This window comes from Mastacembelus armatus, chromosome 20 (assembly GCF_900324485.2).
Source record: "Mastacembelus armatus chromosome 20, fMasArm1.2, whole genome shotgun sequence".
Classification (NCBI taxonomy): domain Eukaryota; kingdom Metazoa; phylum Chordata; class Actinopteri; order Synbranchiformes; family Mastacembelidae; genus Mastacembelus; species Mastacembelus armatus.
The window spans coordinates 12,985,719-13,007,603 of NC_046652.1; the positions used below are offsets into that span (position 1 = coordinate 12,985,719).

At 40.1% G+C, this 21,885-nt stretch overlaps 1 protein-coding gene across 3 annotated transcripts in view; it reads left to right on the forward strand.

Moving 5' to 3' along the window:
- The window catches only part of arhgap21a (Rho GTPase activating protein 21a), an 85,457-nt gene that overhangs the window by 48,981 nt on the left and 14,591 nt on the right, over window positions 1-21,885 (forward strand). For 2 of the 3 annotated variants that reach the window (XM_026291957.1, XM_026291956.2), the window contains 4 exons: window positions 8,825-8,917; window positions 9,831-9,909; window positions 10,505-10,559; window positions 15,960-17,946. In XM_026291957.1, the coding sequence (XP_026147742.1) occupies window positions 8,825-8,917; window positions 9,831-9,909; window positions 10,505-10,559; window positions 15,960-17,946 (2,214 nt within the window). Of the gene's footprint in view, window positions 1-8,824; window positions 8,918-9,830; window positions 9,910-10,504; window positions 10,560-14,892; window positions 15,188-15,959; window positions 17,947-21,885 lie in introns of those variants that run through there. The other variant, XM_026291958.1, reaches the window with a different exon arrangement.

Sequence of the window (21,885 nt, forward strand, 5' to 3'; positions counted from 1 at the left end):
CTACCTGAAAGGAGTCATGTAAATCTTCTGCCGACTGTGAGCGCCTGTGTCATTGAGTCGTATGTGGAAAGTGCATGAGACCCATTCACTTAGCTCCTCGCCCGGAGAGCCCCCCTGCTGCTGCAGGAAGGCACTTGGCTTGTTTCCAGCTTCTCATAAATTGTAGTTTGACTGTCAGCAGGCCCAGCAGTGGTGATTAGAGTGCCAGGTAATAGGGCGTCAGAACTGGGTGTCAGGAATGTCAGGAATTTCTCTGAAAAGGATACAGCTGACTGGACCGTGCAATAAAAAATAGACTTTTTTTGTTTTTTTTTTTTGTAATTTGAACCAAATTGTGGCATTTTTGGAAACATTTTGCTGTCGCTTTCCTGTGAAAACATTATTGTATTTTTCTTACGTACTCAATGATTGGAGGCTGAAAATAGTAGTTAATCTCAGCATGAAAAGGTGGCAATTTGGGGATGCTTAGTTTTCACAGCACATTGACAAATTTGGAAATAAGATTTATATGAAGTATAAAAAGTATGAAAATAAATTTGTATTTTATTCTAATTTATCAGAATCAAATATAAGAGGAAGAAATATAGTCATTTAATTCACCATCCTCCATCACGTTGTTGTTTGTTTTCTGGGACTGATCATATGATGGCATGGTTTAAAGATGCAGTACTGTTTAGCCAAGAATACTCAAGTTTAGAAAAATTCACACAGCATGTGAACGCACCACACAGACAGTGACAGCCTTCATGGCTTTCATATATGCTAAATAACTTGACAAATAACCAGGCATAACATTTTATAATTACTGCAGCTTGGAGCCTGTTATTAATACAAGTCTCTTCACCAAATGATTGTATTTTTGGTCTGAATGTTTTCTGTGCAGCGCATTAAGATCATTGTTAATGAATGTGAGCTGCTGTAGCTCAGGTGGCAGTGCATGTTGATCATCCGAGTATTGGTAGTTCAGTCACCAGCTGTTCCTGCATACACATTACTGTCGAGCTAAAAACCACCAACCAAGCTACTTTCTGATGTGCCTCTCAACCTTAGTATGGCTCCAAAGCACAGTGACAGTTTTTACAACATGTAGGTAAACAGCAGTAGCTTCGAATATTGTGCCTAGTACTGTGTTTTGTACAACTGTGTTAATTAACTAAGCCTAAGGACTTTCAAATATTTGTTTATCTGTCTTAGATGTGGAATAGGCCTGAAATCTTGTCTTGCTTTGGTGTCAGGAAATGTTGAGTAAAACACTCCTGTGCATGAGAGTTTACCACAGTAATGGCCTTTTTGTCCAGGGATGAAGCAGTCTCCTGCAATCAAAACTGGACTCTCACTGGCTCTGTTACAGATGTGTGTTTGACCCCTGCAGGTGGTGCCGGTTGGCAGAAGAACTGAAACCTGTAACACTGGGACAGGCTCCTCTGGGGTCAGCAACATGCTGGTTACCCCCTTTTAGGGCTGCCTTCAAAAAAACCAGCACTTTTATTTCAGCCTGTGAAGCTTCCATATCTTGGCAAGTGGAGCCTTGCCTCACATTTTTTTACATCTGCGACTACTGCCTTTGTCATGTGACATACAACGATGATTCTCAACCTGTTTCACAGGACAGGACTCCTGTGAGCTACACCAGAGGGTCAAAAATGAACTCTTAATAGAATGTCTTCCACCTATAACACAGAAAGTGGCAGGATACCACAGTTAATCGATGGCCTATACCCAAATAGAGGGGGCACAGTTGCAGGCAGGCTGTCAAACACAAACAAAAGGGAATGGGCATACCTTCCCTTGGTCCTTCAAGCGAAGTACAGAACCCAAACACGGATCAGTGATCAACCTACAACAAATGTCAGGCTAATAGTGCAAAGACGGAAAAGGGGCTGATGGGAAAATACCATGTGGCAGCCTATCAAATGCAAGGTAGAACCATGTGAAAACACATAGTGTCACACATACCCAGTTAGTTAAACACATCACATGTGCTATTTGAATGTTTTCTAAGGAATTAAAGCTTTCTGTGCTTTTTTTCTGCCCAAGTTAAGATCTGTGTTGTTCACTGCAGCCTCCTGGTCTCCCTATTCTATTGAGTGCAGGTCAGTGTGTGAGGAGGTTGTTGGTGTTGGGGGGTTGCTGCTGACCGCATGTTGACTAACTGGGTGTTTCCACTGGAAATACTTCAAACCTGCAAAAAACACACAGGCACTGAACCACACACACTGATGTAGATGCACAGATGATCAAAATGTAAACACTGTTTATGTATTTAGTATTTAAATGCATAAAGGAAACAAAGTAAGACATATTCCTGATATCTTACTTTGTGTATGTCTCATGTATGGATCTGTTCATTTCCTTTCACAGTGGTTGTGTACATACCAAGCAGCAAAATCTTCCTATCTCACTTCCTCTCCTCTTCCTCCCTCTTCTGTATTTTTTTTTTAAAGGGTAAAATCCAAATAAGGCATTTCGTGCTGTGCTTATAAAGGTGTGGTTCCTCAGCACAGCAAGAGCTGCAACATAAAAAATTTCTCCATCTGTTCAAATATTTATTTTTCGTTCAACATGAAACACTTTTTCTGCAGATGCCAGCATTATTTTCCCCTATTTTAAATCAGATATTGGTTTGTAAAGTTCATAAAGTTTGCAGAGGGAACTAAAATACAGCATCAGCAGACAGATTTCCCCAGGATTCTCCAGTGCACTTTTTAATGCCCCACCTTCTTTAACAAAGCTGTGTCCAATATTTTGTTTTTCTCTAGTTTTTTATTTTTCTTCTCTATATTTCTATTACTGCCTATGTTTCCCTGACTACAGCTATTCTTCGGTATCAGTCTCCCAGCTGCCCGTGGCTATTTTGTGAATTCTGAAAGCAGTAGTTTGACATTTTGAGAAATAGGCCTAGCCATTTTCTTGTCAAGAATTAGATGAGGGGATTCATACCACTCTCACATGCATATATTAAATCTGGTGCTAGCAGCCAGTTTTGCCACTGCAAATTATTAGTAGTTTCTTAAGGGGGTGGTCTTTGACTTCAAAAGACTTGTCATTTACATCTGGCAGCTGTAGGTTTTGCTTTCACTAGATATTATCAGCTGTAGCTACAGTGCCTGTCTGACTCGGCTAACGTTTGCTGCATTTTTTGGTTGAAAACACTCTTTTGTACTTGATTGTAATGTTTTCCCCTCACTTGTTTTGAAGTGAGAATCTTGTAAAGGGCTCTTAAATACATATTTAATGGCAACCTAAATAATATTTGACTGAAAGTCTGAAGTTATGGCTAAAAAAGCATCCTCACCAGTTGATGACACATGTACAAAACAACTTTGTTCTTGTATTGCACTGTGGAGTTGGTTAGTCAGAATATTTTCAATATGATAATAGGATCCACTGCCTGTTAAAGCAGATGTACGCACCTTGTATTACATTCCTTACACTCTAGCCCCTGTGTTATTGATTTTAAAAAGACCCGAAAAATCAGACATAGCACTCTTTAAAGAAAGAGTATCACAACCTGATGATAGCTTGGCTTGTTTTACAGAAAGAAAACAAAACACTGAATCAACTTTCTGCTGTGTAGCCAGAGTAATGACAGTACATATCCTCTTTCCTCTGGGTGGGATTGCTATGTGGAATTCCTTTAAAAAAAAAAAAAAGTGATGGAAAGTACTCCACCATCTTCCTGTCTGTGGTGGAAAAAACACCAGGTGTGTGCATCTTTGTGTGTGAATGTGTGTGTTGCTGATGAGCAGGTTGGTAAACAGATGTAGTAGCAGCATCAGACATGTTTTTACATCAATATAGGCTATATTTCTCTGGTTAGAAATATTACAGTCATGGAAGTGACTTGTTTTATAGGAATGTACCCCTACAGTGAGTTACATTTAAATATACACCTTATTAGCTACACCTTACTGACACGATTGTCATCTAACACAGCAGTCTTGTAATAAGTCCTCCTTTTATGAAGGTGATAAAGTCCATTGTCGATTCAACTGTATGATCATTTTTTTGTAGATGTAGTTTGTGATGCTACTAAGTTGTATTTCTGTTTGTTAGCCTCACTGATATAAATTAGGTTGATAACATAATGAATCATTTGTTATATCTTAAATCTTTCTTGCTATGTTTTTATAGCACAATTGATATGTATTACTGATATGTTAGCAATGGTACGTATATCACCCTGATAATAATTGTTAAATTGCAGTATAGGGATGTCAGAGTTAATTCTGAGGACAACTTAGAAACACATGGGCAAAACATATTTCCCCAATTTCCACATATTCCACACATTCCATTTTTCCTAAGCTTTCAACCACATCTCCTCTTAAACAGAAGGAGTTTGTTCACCTGGTTGTTTAAACAGACACCCAGGTTACAATCTAAGCTGTAATAAAGTGAGCGGTGTTCCATGTTTAGAAACACAGGATGTTATTGAAAGCTGTGAAAAAATAGCAATCAGGGCTTGTGTGCAAATATTTTGGTCAACCTACTGTTTGCCAGGTCAATAGTAAACCCTTGAATAATGAACTATGTCATGTGCAGGACATATGACTAACTTGTGTCAGTTACACTGGTTATGATTATGAGGATAAGACAGCGTGTTGTGTACACATTAGGGCTGACATCAAGTCTTTATAATCAAATATAAGAGAATCTTAGTAGAAAAGTTGAGTTTTTTAAAGTTTCAGTCAGGCTGTGTTTGTTCCAATTTATGTTTAAAACAATGCTATAAATACAGCCCACTCACCTATTTACTTAAATGCAAGGACAAACTCAAGACTTAACTCTGATTGGAGCTGCAAGGTGTCTGAAGAAGTTGCTGAGATAAAACTGTGCAAATGAAACTTGCTGGTCTCTGAATGACACCTGCAGGTTTGTTCACCATTTACCTGGTCTGATCTGAAGCAGTTTAGAAGTATGTGTGTTTAGTATTTCAGTGAGGTCGAAACAGGAGTAAGCAGGTGGTTTAGCAAAGTTTAATCTTTCAAAAAGTTGTGGTTGGAGTACTTTGCATGTGAATTTTTACACTAAGTTCATGGGAATGCAAGAAGCAAAGCCAGAATTACAGTATTTATTTTCATGATGGCCTTATCTGCTACAGTGAAACAATGCATCTATTTGAGCAGAGATTTAACTGAATAAAACACATTATGCTTTTGAAGGAAGTTGGAGTTTATGGATTTATGTGACGTGTGTTTGTGCTTTGACCTTCCCACAGTCAGTATGAGGAGACCTCCTTGTGCCAGGTTCATGGGCCTCCCATTTTCTTATTTCTTTGCTGGAAGAGTCCAGACACAGATAGCCATCTAAACAAACACTCATTACTCCTCCTTCTCAGTGCCTGAGGTGGTGGGAAAGTTGGGGAAAACACCCCTTCCTAGCTCAGTATTGGAGTGAAGAACAAGAAACACATCTGTATAGGTTTTTAAATATTTTTGTATGTCAATACATTTGTATGTGGGTGTGGTGTTTGTAAATGGGAGAGCCACACAGACAGTAAAGAACGAGTTGGACAGATTGAGGTATTACTCCAGGGTTAATGCAGCGAGTGGGCAATTGGCCCAGCCCTCTGTAGAATAACATTATCTAACCCAAAACAACAGGGGAGCGGGGAGCTGGCCCACACAACCGGGACAGCTGCATGGCCAGGGACAGTAGCCAAACCTGTGCTTGTTGTGGCCGGAGAACAGCACTGGCTCGCAGCTTTGAAGGCCACTGACTGTGAACTGCCAGATTAGACTACAAAGTGTACTACAAAACCCAAATTTAGGAAAAGAATCTCTTTTTTTGTGCTTCATATATTTGAGTAATATAATAGAACAAACCAGTTCTTTGTATTTGGTCATTTTGTGGCTTTTTAGAGTAAGTTTTTTTTTTAACCAGTGATAACACAGCTCTATATTCATTTCACATTCTTAAAATAGACAAGAGTTGTGCAATTTCATTGTATTTTGACATTTAAGTTTTTGAATTATTGTCTGGAATAGTAAGTAAACAAAACAAGCACAAAGAATAATTGGAAACAGTTGATAATTTAATCATATTGACTAGTCATTACAGCAATATCAGACAGTCATTGGTTCAATCTGGTAATGATGTTTTTAGTTGTCATATGTGGTAGTAATCTTTGAGATTTGGTCTGCTGATTATCACCTTGGTTTCATAGACAAAATCTGTGTGTAAATATTCTGCATATTCATAGATAATGTATATGATAGCTAGCAGGGGGCCTACTTGTAACTCCACATTTTCAATTCAGTGCTGCTTGTAGTTTGCAATTTTGTAAATTAAGTACAGTTGTAACTAAAGCTGCCAAATTGGGGTCAGAGTGTCATCACAATGAATTTGACTTATTTTAGCTAAACTATTCATCACATAAATAAGTCAAGCAGACTTGAAATCCACTACCAGAGTTAATGTGTTTTCACTTTACCAGTCAAAAGTTTCGACACAGTATCTTTTTCAACTCAATGAGAAACTACATGTACACTGTTGATTAGTGCTGTTGTGCATAGTGGCGTTGATGTGGGAAACTTCATATCTACCATGAATTGTACTTTAAACAAAATACTTTTTTACATTTTTCTATCCAGTTCTCCTTTAAGCATGCACCTGCTTTCAGTAGTGAAAAGTGGTGTAGTAAATTCAGTACTTATCCACCAGTGACATATCTGTCCCAAGTACCACCCAAGAGGAGCTACCGGTTGTTCAACAGTGTTTTTGAACAGCCAAAGCCATTTTGGTGCAGGCTGAATTTTTTTCATTAATCCACACAGTAGTTTATGCTTCGCTTTATATTTGGGAGCATTAAAATAACCAAAGCTTTAGATTTTCACATTTAATCCTGTTCATCCAGCTGCAGGGCATGGAATCTTCCTGAATCCAATTTGTGCTTCAGAGCTCGGTGAGATTGGCTCAGGGCTGGGAATCTGTTTGGTGCACGCACACGTAGAGAAGCAAAGAGGAGGCAGAGGGAGTATTTGTTGATATCTGTACCTCCTGCATAGGTCAGTCAATTCCACCAAAATGCATTAGTGCAATGGAGCCACGCGGTGACGCTTTATCCCATCATATATTGAATGTGATCAGCCTTAAGGTTGTACACTAAGATGATCTTGAACAGTGTCTCTCTTTACACTCTGCCTCTGTTTCTCAGAGAAAGAGATGAGGATATCTATGTGCTGTACTGCCTTCTGCTGGCTCAAAAGCAGGCCAGCATCTGTTGTTCTTTTGTGAATTAACAGTGACGATAAACAGTGAATAAGCAGGTGAAGTGTACAGTTTCTTTTTTTTTTTTTTTTTGTATCAATCTGCACTTGACTAAACCAGGAATCAATCCTTTTATTTGTGTTTCTTATCACTGTTTTGGTGATGATTACTGCTGTTTGATGGTCAGAGTGGAGTCAGTTATTTTATAAACTCTCTTTATTGATGTTGTTGCTGGAAGATTTTATACAGATTTACAGTCTGTAAATCAAAGCATTACATTACATAAAAGTGAATCGTCTGTAGTAACATGACTCAGCCACAAGAGGGAGGTAGTGTAACACCCTAGCAAATGCATTTTATGAAACAGTCAGAAAACAGACTCCCATGGTAATATGTTTATGTTACACCAACATGTTTTCTGTGAACAGAAAATAAAAATGCATGCCGGCAATATTCATGCATGATTTTAGAAAAAACTGCTTAGGACTATAATGTTAAAGATTTGGATTCCTAGACCAATTTAAGCAAATACATCATTGAAAACACACTTCCCCTCTCTACCTCCGACGTTGCTCTTCAGCAACTCTTTGAATTCACATCTGCTCCAATCCAGCTGTTCAGAGCTCTACAGAACACTGATGACAGCAGCACCACTGGATCATAAATGCATGTGTCTGCTGATGTGTGAACATAAAGCAGGGCATTCATGAAACAGGATGCATACTTAGTCAGTGTGCCCTGAGGAAAAAACAGCGGGACACTCTGATGTTGCACTTCCTCAAAGGCTGTAGGCTCTAATAGACAGCTGAAGCCAAATGAGATTGTGGCTTATGGCTCAGGGAAAGACGATTTTACTTTCTTAATCAGTCTGATAGTCCCAGTCACTCACCCTTCATGCATAAAGACGCACACATCAGTGACTACTGTGCATTTTTGTAAATACACATACCACACAAGCAAGATATTATTTTTGAGCTTACATAAAGCCTTAATTAGCCAGTTTTGTTTTTTTTTGTCCATCCTGTCACATGCATTTCACTTGACATTGCGTGCTGTCTGCTTCTCTTAGAAACTCCCTTGTGCATGTAGCCTTCAAACACACATTTGAATCCTATTTGCTGTCCTGTACTGCAGCTCAGGACATGTCTGGCAGCAGAGTAGAGTCAGTGAATTGGTGTATCAAAGGACAGGATGTATTAGTATAAGGAAATGACTAAAACAGCCCATGAGATGTGCAGAATTATTTTTTTAGGTAAAAGGTTTCAGTTTTGTAGTTGTCTTGTTTTATAACCAAACCAATGAACAAAACAATGTGTATTTTCCACATAGAACAGCCCATAATCTCCTTCAGATGGTTCTTGTTCAAATGCAGGCACAGTCATCCACAAGCTACCTGTTTCCATTACTTAAAGCCAGTTGGTCTGTTTCATCACAAGGACCACACAGAAAAAAGGCTGTGCATTTCAATAAATACCACATGTCATCACGGTGTTGCAGCAGTTAAATTTCTGCTTCCAGTGCAATGTGTCCTACGTCTGACTCCATTGCTGCTCTTCCTCACAATGTGGCAAATCTCATTGGTGCATGTGCTCTCTCTCTCTCTCGTTGCCAGGGAGACCGCGAAACCGTCTGGAGCCAATGGACACCATTTTCGTCAAGCAAGTGAAGGAGGGAGGTCCCGCCCACGGAGCTGGACTCTGTACAGGTACACACAAACGCACAGACACAGACCTATAACACACACACGGTCACTGGAGTTTTTCTGATGACCAGTAGATCTTATATTCAACTGTGTCTTCCATCTGACCTCAAAACGCTTTTTGATGCCAAGATTTCTTCACATCTGTACTGTAATTCCACTTCTTGTCAGCTTCCAGACAAAACACGAGTTGCAAAATAACAGATGGCTCCTTTGTGGGGAGTTGAATAAAGTATAATATCCACACTGTTGTTCCAGCTTTCCCTGATTCAGTTTTTCTTGGACTTTGTTTTTTTTCTCGTTAATCTCTGAATCATTTCTAATTTTAAAGAGCAAAAAAACATGAACAAACTCCCATTTGTTGAAAAAAAATTAAACGGAAACTCAGCTTCTATTGATTTCACTGGAATGGAGGTGACAGGAGGGCAACACTGCTGCCTCACAGCAAGAAGGGCCCAGGTCCAGGGTGTACCCCTGCCTTTCACCCAGAGGGAGCTGGGATAGGCTCCAGCAGATCCCTGTGACCCTGGTTAGGAATAAGCAGGTAGAGATAATGGAGGTGACAGGTAAAGCTCTGTGCTGTGTGCTGTCAGCATTATTGCCAGGTTAACACTCTGTATTACAGGAAATGTTTAGTGATCTGGACAAGACCTTTGAGCTGTGAGCTTTTATCTGTTTGCTCTCTTCTCCCAGGAAGGTGCAGGGTGGTGTTTTCCCACCATTTAAAAACCTGAATGAATACGGTTGCAGTTAGGGGTCCTGGACCTGGAGTGGTTACCTAGAGTGTATGTCAGTAATTGTATTGACTGGACTGGATTATTTTCCAGCTGTGTTCACAAACCCAGCAGACCAAAGTGTATCTGTTTACTGTTCCCCTTAAAAAGCAGATTTGTAATTATTGTTCTCTAATTCTTCCCAGGGGATCGTATAGTGAAGGTGAATGGAGAGAGCATCATTGGAAAGACGTACTCGCAAGTCATAGCCTTGATCCAGAACAGGTAAAATTGCGTTCTTGCCAAACAACGCTGAATTACCATGAAGACAAAGAGGGCTAGTACCCACTGCCCCGAAAAGCCCCCGACTGACTGCTGACCGACAATTACTGAAATTTTCTGATGATAAACCATTTCATCTGTACACTATAAGTGCCTTTGAAAATAAATTGCCATGTATAATGTGGATCAGTAGAGATGGAGAAATGAACAAGAGCCAGAGCCCTAGACTTAATGTCTTCACTGCCACTAACACTACACTACATATTTGTGATCTAATAATACCAAAATCAAACTATTGTGACGCCCTGAGAAAGTTTTTGACAAATGTTTCCTTGTCTCTGACAAACACATATGTAACATTTCATTCATGCTCCATTAAACTGCAGCTATTCAAAGTTACATTTTACAAGTAAAACTAATTTTCTTGGGAAATGCCATGGCTTTCCACAGTTTTAACAGTCTCTCTCCTCTCTCTCTCTCTCTCTCTCTCTCTCTCTCTCTCTCTCTCCCACTCTCTGCCTCTCTCTTTCCGTCTCACTTTCTCTCACTCCTTTTTGCTTTCATTTTCTCTCATCCTCCACACCCCTGCATCCATCAGTGATGCCTCACTAGACCTCTGTGTGATGCCAAAGGATGAGGACATTTTGCAGCTGGTAAGCAATCATTCATCAGTAAATATTGAAAGTGCTCTTTTTTTATTTATTTATTTAGAGCATCATCAAACATCTGCAGAGACTGTTTGGAGTTTCAATTTTGGGTTAGAAGTTAGTCCCATTACTATTAATTAGTTGTCCAACTTAAAAATTAAGTCCTTTTCAAACTACACATATCTTGGCTGTATCTTGTGTGTTTAACCAATATATAAGAAAATAACAATTTGTGGTTTCAGGGGGTTAAAGGGTAATATGATGATATTCCATTTGTTCTTATTGTCACCAAATCCAATTAAAAGATCAAAGGCAAAATATAATGTGAATCTTGATATATCAAAGTCACTAGCTTTATTTTTTAAGTGGTGCAACTAATTCCATTGACAACATCAATTTGCTGATCCAGTGCTACGTTAGTGTACAATACTGCCATAACTCATTAATGTGGTGATAAGAGTTAAGGATGCAGCATGTCACACCCCTTGAAACCACATGCCACTCTTACATTTCTGTTTATGTTCAGGGTAAACCTGGGGTCTCCATCACGTTGCCCAAGGGGTACCAATTGCTCACTTCCCATTTTTGACTAGCTCGCCTAAAGGTTCAGAGAATACAGTAAGCCTGTGTACAAACAGGGGTTGCATGACAAAAACATTAAGTTTACTAGTCTCAGTAAACCTGCTCCAGTTGCAATCCATTTAAATACACAAGCACCTTGCCTGCCTTCAACAAGTTATTTTCCAATCACCTGTCAATCAGATGAGGTTTGCTGCTGTCAGGCTTGTTTACATCAGTTACGCTGTTCAGAAAAGTTTTCGCTTAAATGAACTGACATAAACTAAACATTTGTTACAGATTCAGTGAGGCTGCAACGTGTGCATGAGATTTTTATTTTTTTTTTGCATGTATTTGTTTACATTTTTGCAAACTAAGTCAAAGCTATTGGTTGTTGCCGTTTTCTATGTGCCATTGGATGTTCTGCCAATTATCAATGCATTACTTTGAAACTAAGGAAAACTTCAAATGTGATAATCCTCATGCAGATTCTGGAGTTATAAGGAGTGTTTTATATCGACGATTTCTAAGCTGGTTTATGGACATTTAGTTGCAGTGGCTATCTGAGATCATGGTATCCTCAGAAAGTGTAACTAACTGAATCTAAACTGTATCATGTTTATGTGTTTAGATTTGATTAAATTATGACTCATTTTTGACACAAGTGGTGGCAGTGGAGTACCATGGGGTTTATATCAGTCTACATTAACTGACTCCATTGGTGAGCGTGTTTTTACACCTGTATGCATAAATCATATACTGTATATGCAAAAAATGAGAAAATGCTGAATTTTTTTTAGCTTTGATGGCATTGGTGGGCTTGTTTTTGAACTCTGGACAAAACCACGCTATATATATACTGTATATATGGAAAATATAATTGTGGAACTGGTCCAGAAACCCTACACTGTGAAGCAATGCACATCATAGACCTCTCTAAGAAAGACAGAGAGAAGGTCTTTACAAACCGTTTGTGCCTTTGGAGCTGTGTGCACTGTAAGCTTAAGTGAGTCATAAATATTGCATCAATTAACAGACGAGTGTGCAATTATTTAGTCATAAAGATTTGAGAAACAGTTACAGTCTAAGTGTAATCGTTACAGTCCAAAGGATAGATGCATGCACAGGCATGACCGATTTGCATGGCATTCTTGTTATTGTATTATTCATACGTGTGAGAAAATAAGATTAGCTTTTTAACCAGTTGCTCATCCTGCATTGTGAAAACTGGTATCATTTATCTCTTGTGGGCTATTTTCAAAAACATTGACCTTAAGTGGGCAGTTAAAGGTAGTCAGGCCATTAATTTTTAGGCCTGAATCCAGGATGTGGTTTAGTTTATTTGTCTGCTCTGTAGACCTCCATTGTTGTTTGCAAACTACCACACCAGTGAGCCACACCATTGCACTTGGTGATATCTTTCTTTCTCACATCTCATTTCAAAAAGGAACTCTTAAGTGTTAAAAACTGCCTTTCTGACTAAAAATCATGGCTAGTTTTACTGCTTGCAGAGTCTTTTTGGAATAAAATATACACCACACATTTTTTGAGAAAGAAACATGTCAACCAGTGCAGTGGTGTGGCTCACTGCCCTGTTTTTGTTATTTCAACAATGGAGGTGTATGGTACAGACAAATAAGCTAAAGCAGGTTCTGAATTCACAGATATTACAGCGAGTGCACAAAATTCAGTGTTAGTTTTAGACTCTGCATGAGATTTCTGAAAAGCAATAAAAAAGAAAATCACCAACCTTATCCTTCAACAACAGAGGCACAGACCCAGACTTCATACCATAGCTCCATACCTCATTTTCTTGTCATGCTGATGAGCTCACTGATGCAAACAACCAGCCCACGCCATCAGTGCAGATCTAATGCCCAACAGACGATAAAAGGCTATATCAAATCCATCAACACACGTTATTCACCTCTGTGTGGGAAATTCTCTCTTGTACTGGAAAACTGAGTCAGATCCCGCTGTGTTGCTAAATTCCACACACAGTGTGTTAACTTGGCTGTAGCTTACCAAAAAGCCACAGACACGCTGGGATTTTGGAGTGAGTCCGAGCCCTTACAAGGCTGAGGGATTTGAATAAAGCAGCTGGTTTTCCCCCAAGAAGAAAAGATTAGTCAAAAGTAGGTTCAAAGTCCAATATGGCAGCTAGTTATTGCTTTTCATTTACAGTTCTTAATAATGTGGCAGCCATGACAGCCTGTGGTTTCAAAACATTGCTATGAGTCTGTATTAAAATAAAAGTTACTAGTTTATCTGACAAATGTTTCTCTTTGTATATGACTTAGGTCTCTGTTCCCCAACTGTTGCATTTTCTTAATCTTAGAATAATCCTTTTAAATCTACATAGGGAGCAGGGTCTGTTTCATGGAGACAGCCATGTGTGGGGTGCAAAGGTTCCTCAAAGGGTTACTTTCTACAATCTCACTACTAGATGTCACTAAATCTCTCACATTTTACACATAGCACCTTTAACATGAGAAAATCGCAGGTACAATAAGTGATTAATGTGAGTCCTATTGCCTGCTCTGTGTGACCTTTTGTGTCACTGATTTAAGAACACATTTGACCTGTTTAACCCACTGATCCTACATCTATACTGAGAATACATGAAATGCCTTACTGTTATTGCTTTCAGGTTCATAATGACAAGACGTCATCAGTATTTGTTTGTCAAGATGAATAGAGACATGCAGTAGCATATGGATAAACACAAGTGTCAGTAAATGTGTCTTTTTTAAAATGTGTGTCTGTTTTGGAAGAGATTAAGCCCACTTTGTACCACAGGGAGTGCATCTACAGTCAGCTGACTGCTCTCAATACCCTGTTTACAGATATAAGTGAGGGAGAAAACTACTGCAGATCAGGAAAGCATGTCTCTATGCAAACCCAAAAAAAGACCATGAGATAGAGGAGCATCTAACAGATGAGCAACAGGCTGACAGAGATTAGAAATGTGCTGCTGAAATTCTGGAGAAACTGTAAAGGGCAGGTGCTACAGCAAGAAGGTGAGAGTGACAGAATAAAGGAAAGACATGCTGAGGGAGGGAGAGAAAGCTAGTGGAATATTGTGTATATGGCAGCAGATGTGTTGTGGGTAGAAGATTAAGTTGGATTCGAAGAGGAAATAATGAGCATGAGCAACAACTCGGACGATTTTCAGACATGAGGACACCAATGCTGCTGATGTTCATCTCTTTTCTTGTTACTTTTCCTTCCACTTCGACTGTCCAACTGTGATGCCTCTGCTCAGCGCTTCCACAGCTGGATGTATTATTAGCCTGCATTATTGCCTGTCTAACCTCCAGAGTTTTCATTGTACGTCACATATCTTTATACTCACCTGTTTACTTTTATTTATTTCCCTTTTTCTCTCTGCTTTCCATTATCTAACCTGTGGACTACAGTTTTCCAGGGATATCACTGCTCTGGTAAGAAGGGAAACTATAATGACTAATCACTTTCCTATTAGGTTCTTTTCCAGGTGATTCACAGTCCATATGACACCTTTGGAGTTTTAAAACCACAAATATACAGCTTCCTCCTTAGTGTATGCAAATTCTCTTTTAATTTCCTGAATAGCAGGAAATATGTGGCCAAAAATGTTTCCAGGATGCTTTTTTTTTTTTTTTTTTTTTTTTTGTAAGACGTATTCAAACTCAGAGGGAGGTACCCAACAGCAGAGTGCTGCTGCTCCTGCTGTTAGTGCAATTGTAACCTGACACCTCAGGTAGAGTGATGTTGATTCAAATCCAACACCATAACTCTTCCTCTTTTATTTTCTCAAAGGCACTGAAGGGATGAGGGAATATATCTTCAACTGAGAGTTTTTATAGGAGCCATCTATGGCAATAACTACACTTGGCAGTGAATAGGGTTATATAATTGGAAAAGTCTAGTTGTGTTTATTGAGGTTTTAATCAAGGGAAGTACCTTAGAAATTAAAGTGAAAGTAGAGTTGTGGAGCCATGCTGACAGAAATAGCGTTAGTGTCCAACACCAGGCTGAGGCGTTCTCCATTCACTTTCTCCTCATGCCTCAGGGCACACTCCCAGGTACTAAAGGTGGGTAAGCTTCTGCCATTTTAATCCCCACTCCTGGCTCTGTGGGTTTGTTGTGAACTTTCAAATCTTAACTTTTTCCTCCAATCCATATCTTTTGACTTTTGTGGCAGTTAATTTGTATTATGGCACAGAGTAGCTTTTATTTACCTTTTGATAGAAAAAGACTGAGAAACTATTTAAAATGTAGGTTGTGTTTGCTAATGGAGAACTGCTATGGGGGCACTCTGTCCACTTTTAGCTTGTTATTTTTTTGTTAGCTCAATTCAGTCTGTATGTATCTCTTATTTACAGCGTTCTGAGGGAATGCAGTATCAGTGTTTGTCTTGCTAATAATCTCATCCTGATCACACAAGGACCCTTAACACACTTGTTGGTTGCCATTTTTCTCTACTAAACATGAGTAACAACATTGGAAATTAAAGTATTTTAAAAGTCATAGTTATGATATGGAAATAATTTCATCATCTAACAGCAGATACTGATTTGAAGTTCAGCTGTAGTTTGAACATAAAAATTAAGAAATAAAGTGATTTACATAGAGCAATTTTGTATCCTTAGCTAGTTTGGGATTTGGGTTTTGCATTTTCAGTTATATGTACTGTATATTAAAAGGTTTACCAAGAGTTCTGCAGCACTCACTGTTCTGTACATGTCTTACAGGGAGGTCTACTGTATCTTGTCCCAGTTTGACTGTAATGTCCTTCTGGGATTTAAAGGGATCTATAGTGCTCACAGCAACCAAAATGACATAATGTCTTATAATCTCTTGCAGGCATATTCCCAGGATGCATACCTCAAAGGAAATGAGGCATACAGTGGAAATGCCCAGAACATCCCAGAGCCCCCTCCCATATGCTACCCTCGGATAGAAGTTAAGACTACGTGCATGGCTCAGTCAATAGAGCCTGCTACAGTCAATGATACGCCCAGAGGGCTGGCTCAGGGACCAGGAAGAAGAGTGGGGACCACGGAAAACAGCTACCGGGTGGAAATCCCTGTTCCCCCATCTCCTCAAACTCAGCCGAAGTCTCAGACAGTGGTGTGTGTCTGTGATGAGAATGTGCGGACAGCAGCCATGCCTCCTGATCCCCTTGACAGGGTGTCTCGAGTGACTCGGGCTGGACCCATCCACTCAACAGAGGAAAAGCGGTATGGTCTTCCTGTAGATTCCAGTTCTGCTAGATCCAGATCCCTTGTTTCATCAGTACCTGGGGTTGCACAGTTGCAATACCCTGCGTCTCACCCCACAGAAACCCCACTCTACTCTCCTTCAAGTTCTAGACCTGATGCAATCTATTCTGACACCTTATCCCCATCTGTAAGGGCCCCTCTTACTGCGCCCTCACCAGACACATTCTCCACTGCCATCTCACCTAGCGGCAACCACTACTCACCCTCCTCCACTGGCCCTTCCACTTCCCCACACCAGAACATCGACTGGAGAAACTACACCACATATAAAGACTACATTGATGCCAAGAGGCTGCACACATATGGCTGTCGCACCATCCAGGAGCGCTTGGACAGCTTGCGTGCAGCTGCCAATTCTAATTCTGCTTATGCCAGGCAACATACACCGCCTCCTCCTAGTGCCAGTCAAAGAGGGGCACTGGGCTCCCAGGTCAGACGGAGAAGCACATCTAATGATCGAGGGGTGGATGCAGGTAGTCAGCGTACTATAGTGACAACTCCATTACGTAGTGCCTCCCAAGAGAGACTTGGGGGTGGAACAGAGAGGACAGTATCAACCAGGATTTGGCCTCGGAGTGCTTCCCAGGATGCACTTCCTTTCTCTACACCCACAGGAGTCACCAAACCACGGGCACGATCTTGTGACTACCTAGGCCAGCAACTTGGGGAACCAAGTGGGGTTGTCTACGAAGATAAGACAGGGTCGGGGGACAGGCTGCTGTTGTATTGGGGAGAGGAAGCTAGATCTAACAGGCAGGGAACAGGTGTGAGAGTATTACCTCATCTAAACAGAAGTCTCACTGCACAAGAGAATGAAGAGCGAGTCCGTGGCTTATCAAACTCACCTTTAGTTACATCTGTGTTTAGTAAAGGTACAACAGATTGTGTACTACAATCTAGGACAGATGGTCTCATAATGAGACCCTCACGTTTGCCTGCCAAAAATTCCATCTTAGACCCTTTATCTTTCTCGAAAACCACAGACTCTCTTAAAGACCAAAGACCTGCCATCATGGCCCATGCCTCCCCTCTGCACATGCAGCTTAGAAGCAGGTCTGACAGTTTGAAAATGGAGAGCAAGTCAGAGGCTGGGTTAGCAGCCAGGTCCTCCTCTTGCTCTGGTACCTCCTCTAAACTTCCCATTCAGAGACAACTACAAAGCAGAGTGGTCCCTACATCATCTGCTTCCTCCAACACTAATGGAGCTGTGACCCAAAAGCCAAAGTTCAGAGAAAACTCCACTTCCACCACAGCCCCAATACAGACTAATGGCAGTCTTGGAGAGGGCATAGAAGGACCTGATGCAACAGTTGTGGTCCTAAGAAGAGACAAAAACACTGAAGCCACTCACATTCGCCCTCCATCCTATGTGCAAGCTGTTAATGACAACCATGGAGGAATGACTCAAAAGTCACCACCACTGGTGAAGGCAGGCTCTGTGGATGGAGCAATGTGCTGGAGGTCTAATGACAGCCGTAAGGAGATGCATCTAAGGAGGGTGGGAGAGACATGGCAAAAGCCCAGCTCCAATAACCTGGATGATTCTTTGGATTCAATCCCATTCATAGGTAAGTCTGCTTTAATCTCTGTACCAACCTTCTTTTAAACCTCTTCCTGTTTGTGTAGTAACAACAGCGTTAAAGGAGTCCTGTAAATGACACACCATGTGTTTGTGTGAGTGAAAAAGTATGATAATGCATGAACATATGGCTGATTCTTGAGCCATTGTGTAAATTTGCATCAAATTTGCACCATGCCTTTAATGGAAATTTACATAATAGCATGATATATGAATAACCTGGAAAAATTGAAGTTAGGACTGCATTTTGAACCTTGATACTTTTTGTACACAGACCAGAATTTGATTGTAGTACCATATATCATCTATATCACTGATCTATGGCGTCTGCCATAGAAGAGATTGTTCAAAGGTCAAAAACCAGAAGTCGAAGAAGCCATAGCAGTGTTACCCGAGTGACAGCAGTGCTTCACATGTGGGGTTGTCAGCCCACACTAACAGGACACCCTCTGTGATGGAATCGTTCAGTATGTTCACTTACATTTACTAATGACTGTGACTAAACAGCAGATCCATCACATAAACCACTGGAGGTGTTTGCGGTGGAATTGAGCTGTCTTTTGAGTTTTTTTCCTCTCTTATGTTACAAGGGCCAAAAAAATATTTTGGATGTTTGGGGACAGGCTATGACTTGGACTAAAACTATTGATGCTGCATTGAAAGTTGGTACACAATACAAAAGGGTTCAGCTTTCTATGACTGTTACATCTGCAGCCCCCTTCATGTCTTGTTGTCTCACCACTGACAAGCCTCTTCCACTGAGAAATTCCAGATATGGCGAAACATTCTGCTGCCATTCAAGAAATTACAATGGAACTGAGAGACTTTAAATGCCACCAGTCTGAACATGCTGGGAGGTTTTGATTAACCTAACATGTCATGTGGCCTCATTCCAGCCTGGTGTCCAATTGTTCCACATGTGAAGAAAGTCTTGGCCACAAATAGCAAGTTTTCTACCGCAAAACACCTTTACTGCAGACATTCACTTCAACACCATACTCCAAGCAGTGATGGCTGGAAGCTCACTATCACTGTGACATGTTGAGGGGTATAAATTCCAACTGTGTTAGTCTCTGTTCCTGTGGTTTCTAACCACCTGGGCAATGCCAACCTCATTTAGACAGTTTGGAGGCTATCAGGAGGAGAAGATGGTGAAGTCGGCATGAAAAGTCCGTCAGCTGCCCTTACCCCACATTCTAATCACCAGCACACATAATGCAGGAGCAATAGGACACACCTATTTGGTGGCGTGTTGGACCCACCACCAGCACCCCTTGTGGACAAGGTCCATGGAACCCAACCTGAACCCTTGCGATGCGACTGCACACTATACTTCTTTACCTAAACTTAATATTAGTATGGAATAATTTTAGTATGTTACCACTTCAATTGACTTTGGGAGGACTTTTTCTGTCATTACAAAGGTGGACTGCCAGTCCATCTCAGTCCATGCACAAGCCTTGAAAAAGACATTCATCTTTATCTTCTCATCAGGTTTAATGGGACATGAATATGTGTGGTACAATTAGAGTGGAGTGTTCCTGTGAAGCATATGCTGTGTAACACTGGTCGTAGAGAAGACATGATTGGAAAAAGGTCAAAAAGAATAAAAGAAGATTTTTTTTGGGCAGAACAAGATTGTTACATTGCAAGTCGGGCACGTGTGTACATTAAGAACGGCACCTAAAGTTCATTGAAACCTTGTCTTTGCTTACTGGGTGCTATTTAACAGAAGAGTGACCCAACAGCTAAGGAACAGTAAGTGTTTGGTCTAGTTTTGAAAAATGAAGATATTACATAGCTTTATCAATATAGTATATATCCATCGTTCATAATGTGGGTGGTGTTTCAAATATCCATCATGAAATTCTGTCTGGGTTTTTATACCTGCTCTTGGAGCACATTCATGAGAACTGAAAGGCAGCTGTAAAGGAAAGGGTATCTGTCCCTGTATACAATTAAAAGCCCTGTATTATTCCATTTTCTACATCAGTGTCATCTAGGCATGGACTGTTGAGTTCAAAGTGCAGTGTATAATCTGGACAGCATTGGGATCCTATGTAAAAAAAATTTAAAAAAACATGCATTTTAAGGTGGTCTATGTGGTATTTCTGTCCAGCAATTATCTATGTGAGGACATAAATGCAGATAATGCTTTCTGTGGAAAATCCAGAGTAAAACTACAGAAAATACTTGGAAATGGGTTAAAGCAATACATCCAAAAAGCTTCCTTATGTATGAGCAGTTGGTGACAGTCACAAAAAATGCATTAAAAATCAAGTGTAAGCCTATCCATTATTACCCTGCTGATACTACAAGGAAGTCTGTTGAGGTCCAAATGTCATCATGAATATACTGTGGTTCATCAGAAATAATGGCAGGGGAAATCCCAGGAATTTTGTCAGAATGTAGCCTATTGATTTGGAAAAAACAAGTGTGTGTCATTTAAAGTGCAGCTTATTACACAAGTTGCATTAGGAACATAACATATTTTTAAGTTTTAAATGCTAAAGGAAACTGGTTCCTTATGACTTTTTAACTTAGGATGACGTTGCACGAGGTGTGTGATTATGTGGCCGTGTACTGCAGGCAACCGTGAAGTTTTCAAACCACAAGTTGGCATCTGAGTGGAGCAGCAGCGAAACAGTCACTATGTATAGTACATGTCCATGTACTGAGCTTCTTTTGAACTCAGTACTTTCCCCACTCCCAGAAATGTCTCGTATTTCCCCCCCAGTGCTGTACAACAAGAGAAACCTAAGAACATAACCCTAATGCACTGTGACACAACAGAGAAATAAGAAGATTCCTGCAGCAATCTGCTTCAATTAGATTTCATAGTACGGTTTCAAACTATAACTGGAACAAGTAATTTACATTTAGTGTCTGCCAAACATTTTGTACTGTGAACCAAAGAAAATTGGTACATGCAAACTGTCACGTCGCTTCTTGTTTATAGTTGAGATATTCCTTTTTTTCCTCTCACAAACCAAATGTCTTCATACCAAAGCAAATGTGTCAAAGTGGAAGTTGTGCGTTTAAAATGGAAATCATGTTTTAAGTCTTATGTGTATTTTCATGCCTCCAAACCTATTGGCAAACATAAACTAACAAGCTTGAACTTGACTTTGCATTTTTAGTAATGTCTTCATTGTGACTCATCGTCAGTCACTGAGGTGTCCCAGAACTGGGATTGATCATATCCTCTTCTAGTCATATCCTCTTCACAGGTTCCCTCTGCTTACACACTGTTAAGCACGTACTTTTTAATTCACTACATTTACATCTAGATTGGATGTTATGTTGGTGCATTGATGTGCTGTGCCTTTTGCAGAACATTATCTAAACAAAGTAAAAGTGAAAACAAGTTGTGGTTTTATCTGCGGTTATGTATGTGAAGCACTACGTCTTGGGTGATCATGGTTATTACTTGAAGTCATTTCTGCAAACTAACTGACAACATAACAATGATGATATTTCTCCAGGAACTCACTGTGCCCAGCCCAGAAATAGTAATCTGGCACATAATTTAGATTTTGTTACCTTTGGGACAGAGCCAGTCTACCTGTTTCCTCCTAAGCTAAACTAAACTAAGCTAACCACCTCCTGACTGGCTCTTAATATTTAGCAGAAAAATATGAGTTGCCATCCTCTGAAAGATAAATTGTAATTCTCACTTGTACAGTACACTGTCTGTCTAGAAACAGAATTAGAGGTTGTACAAAATTGACAAAAGCGTTTAAAAACATCATCTCAGCAGCACAACATTTGACCTCACCCCCAACCTGCATGAAAACGCTTATCTGCTGGCTGACTGTTTCTCTGTCTGCATCTCTTTGCTCAGTGTGCCCTTATCACTATTTTATAGCTGTCTGATGAAATGTTTATTCAAGTTGAGATAGCAGATATGAATTGGGTATTGTTTTTG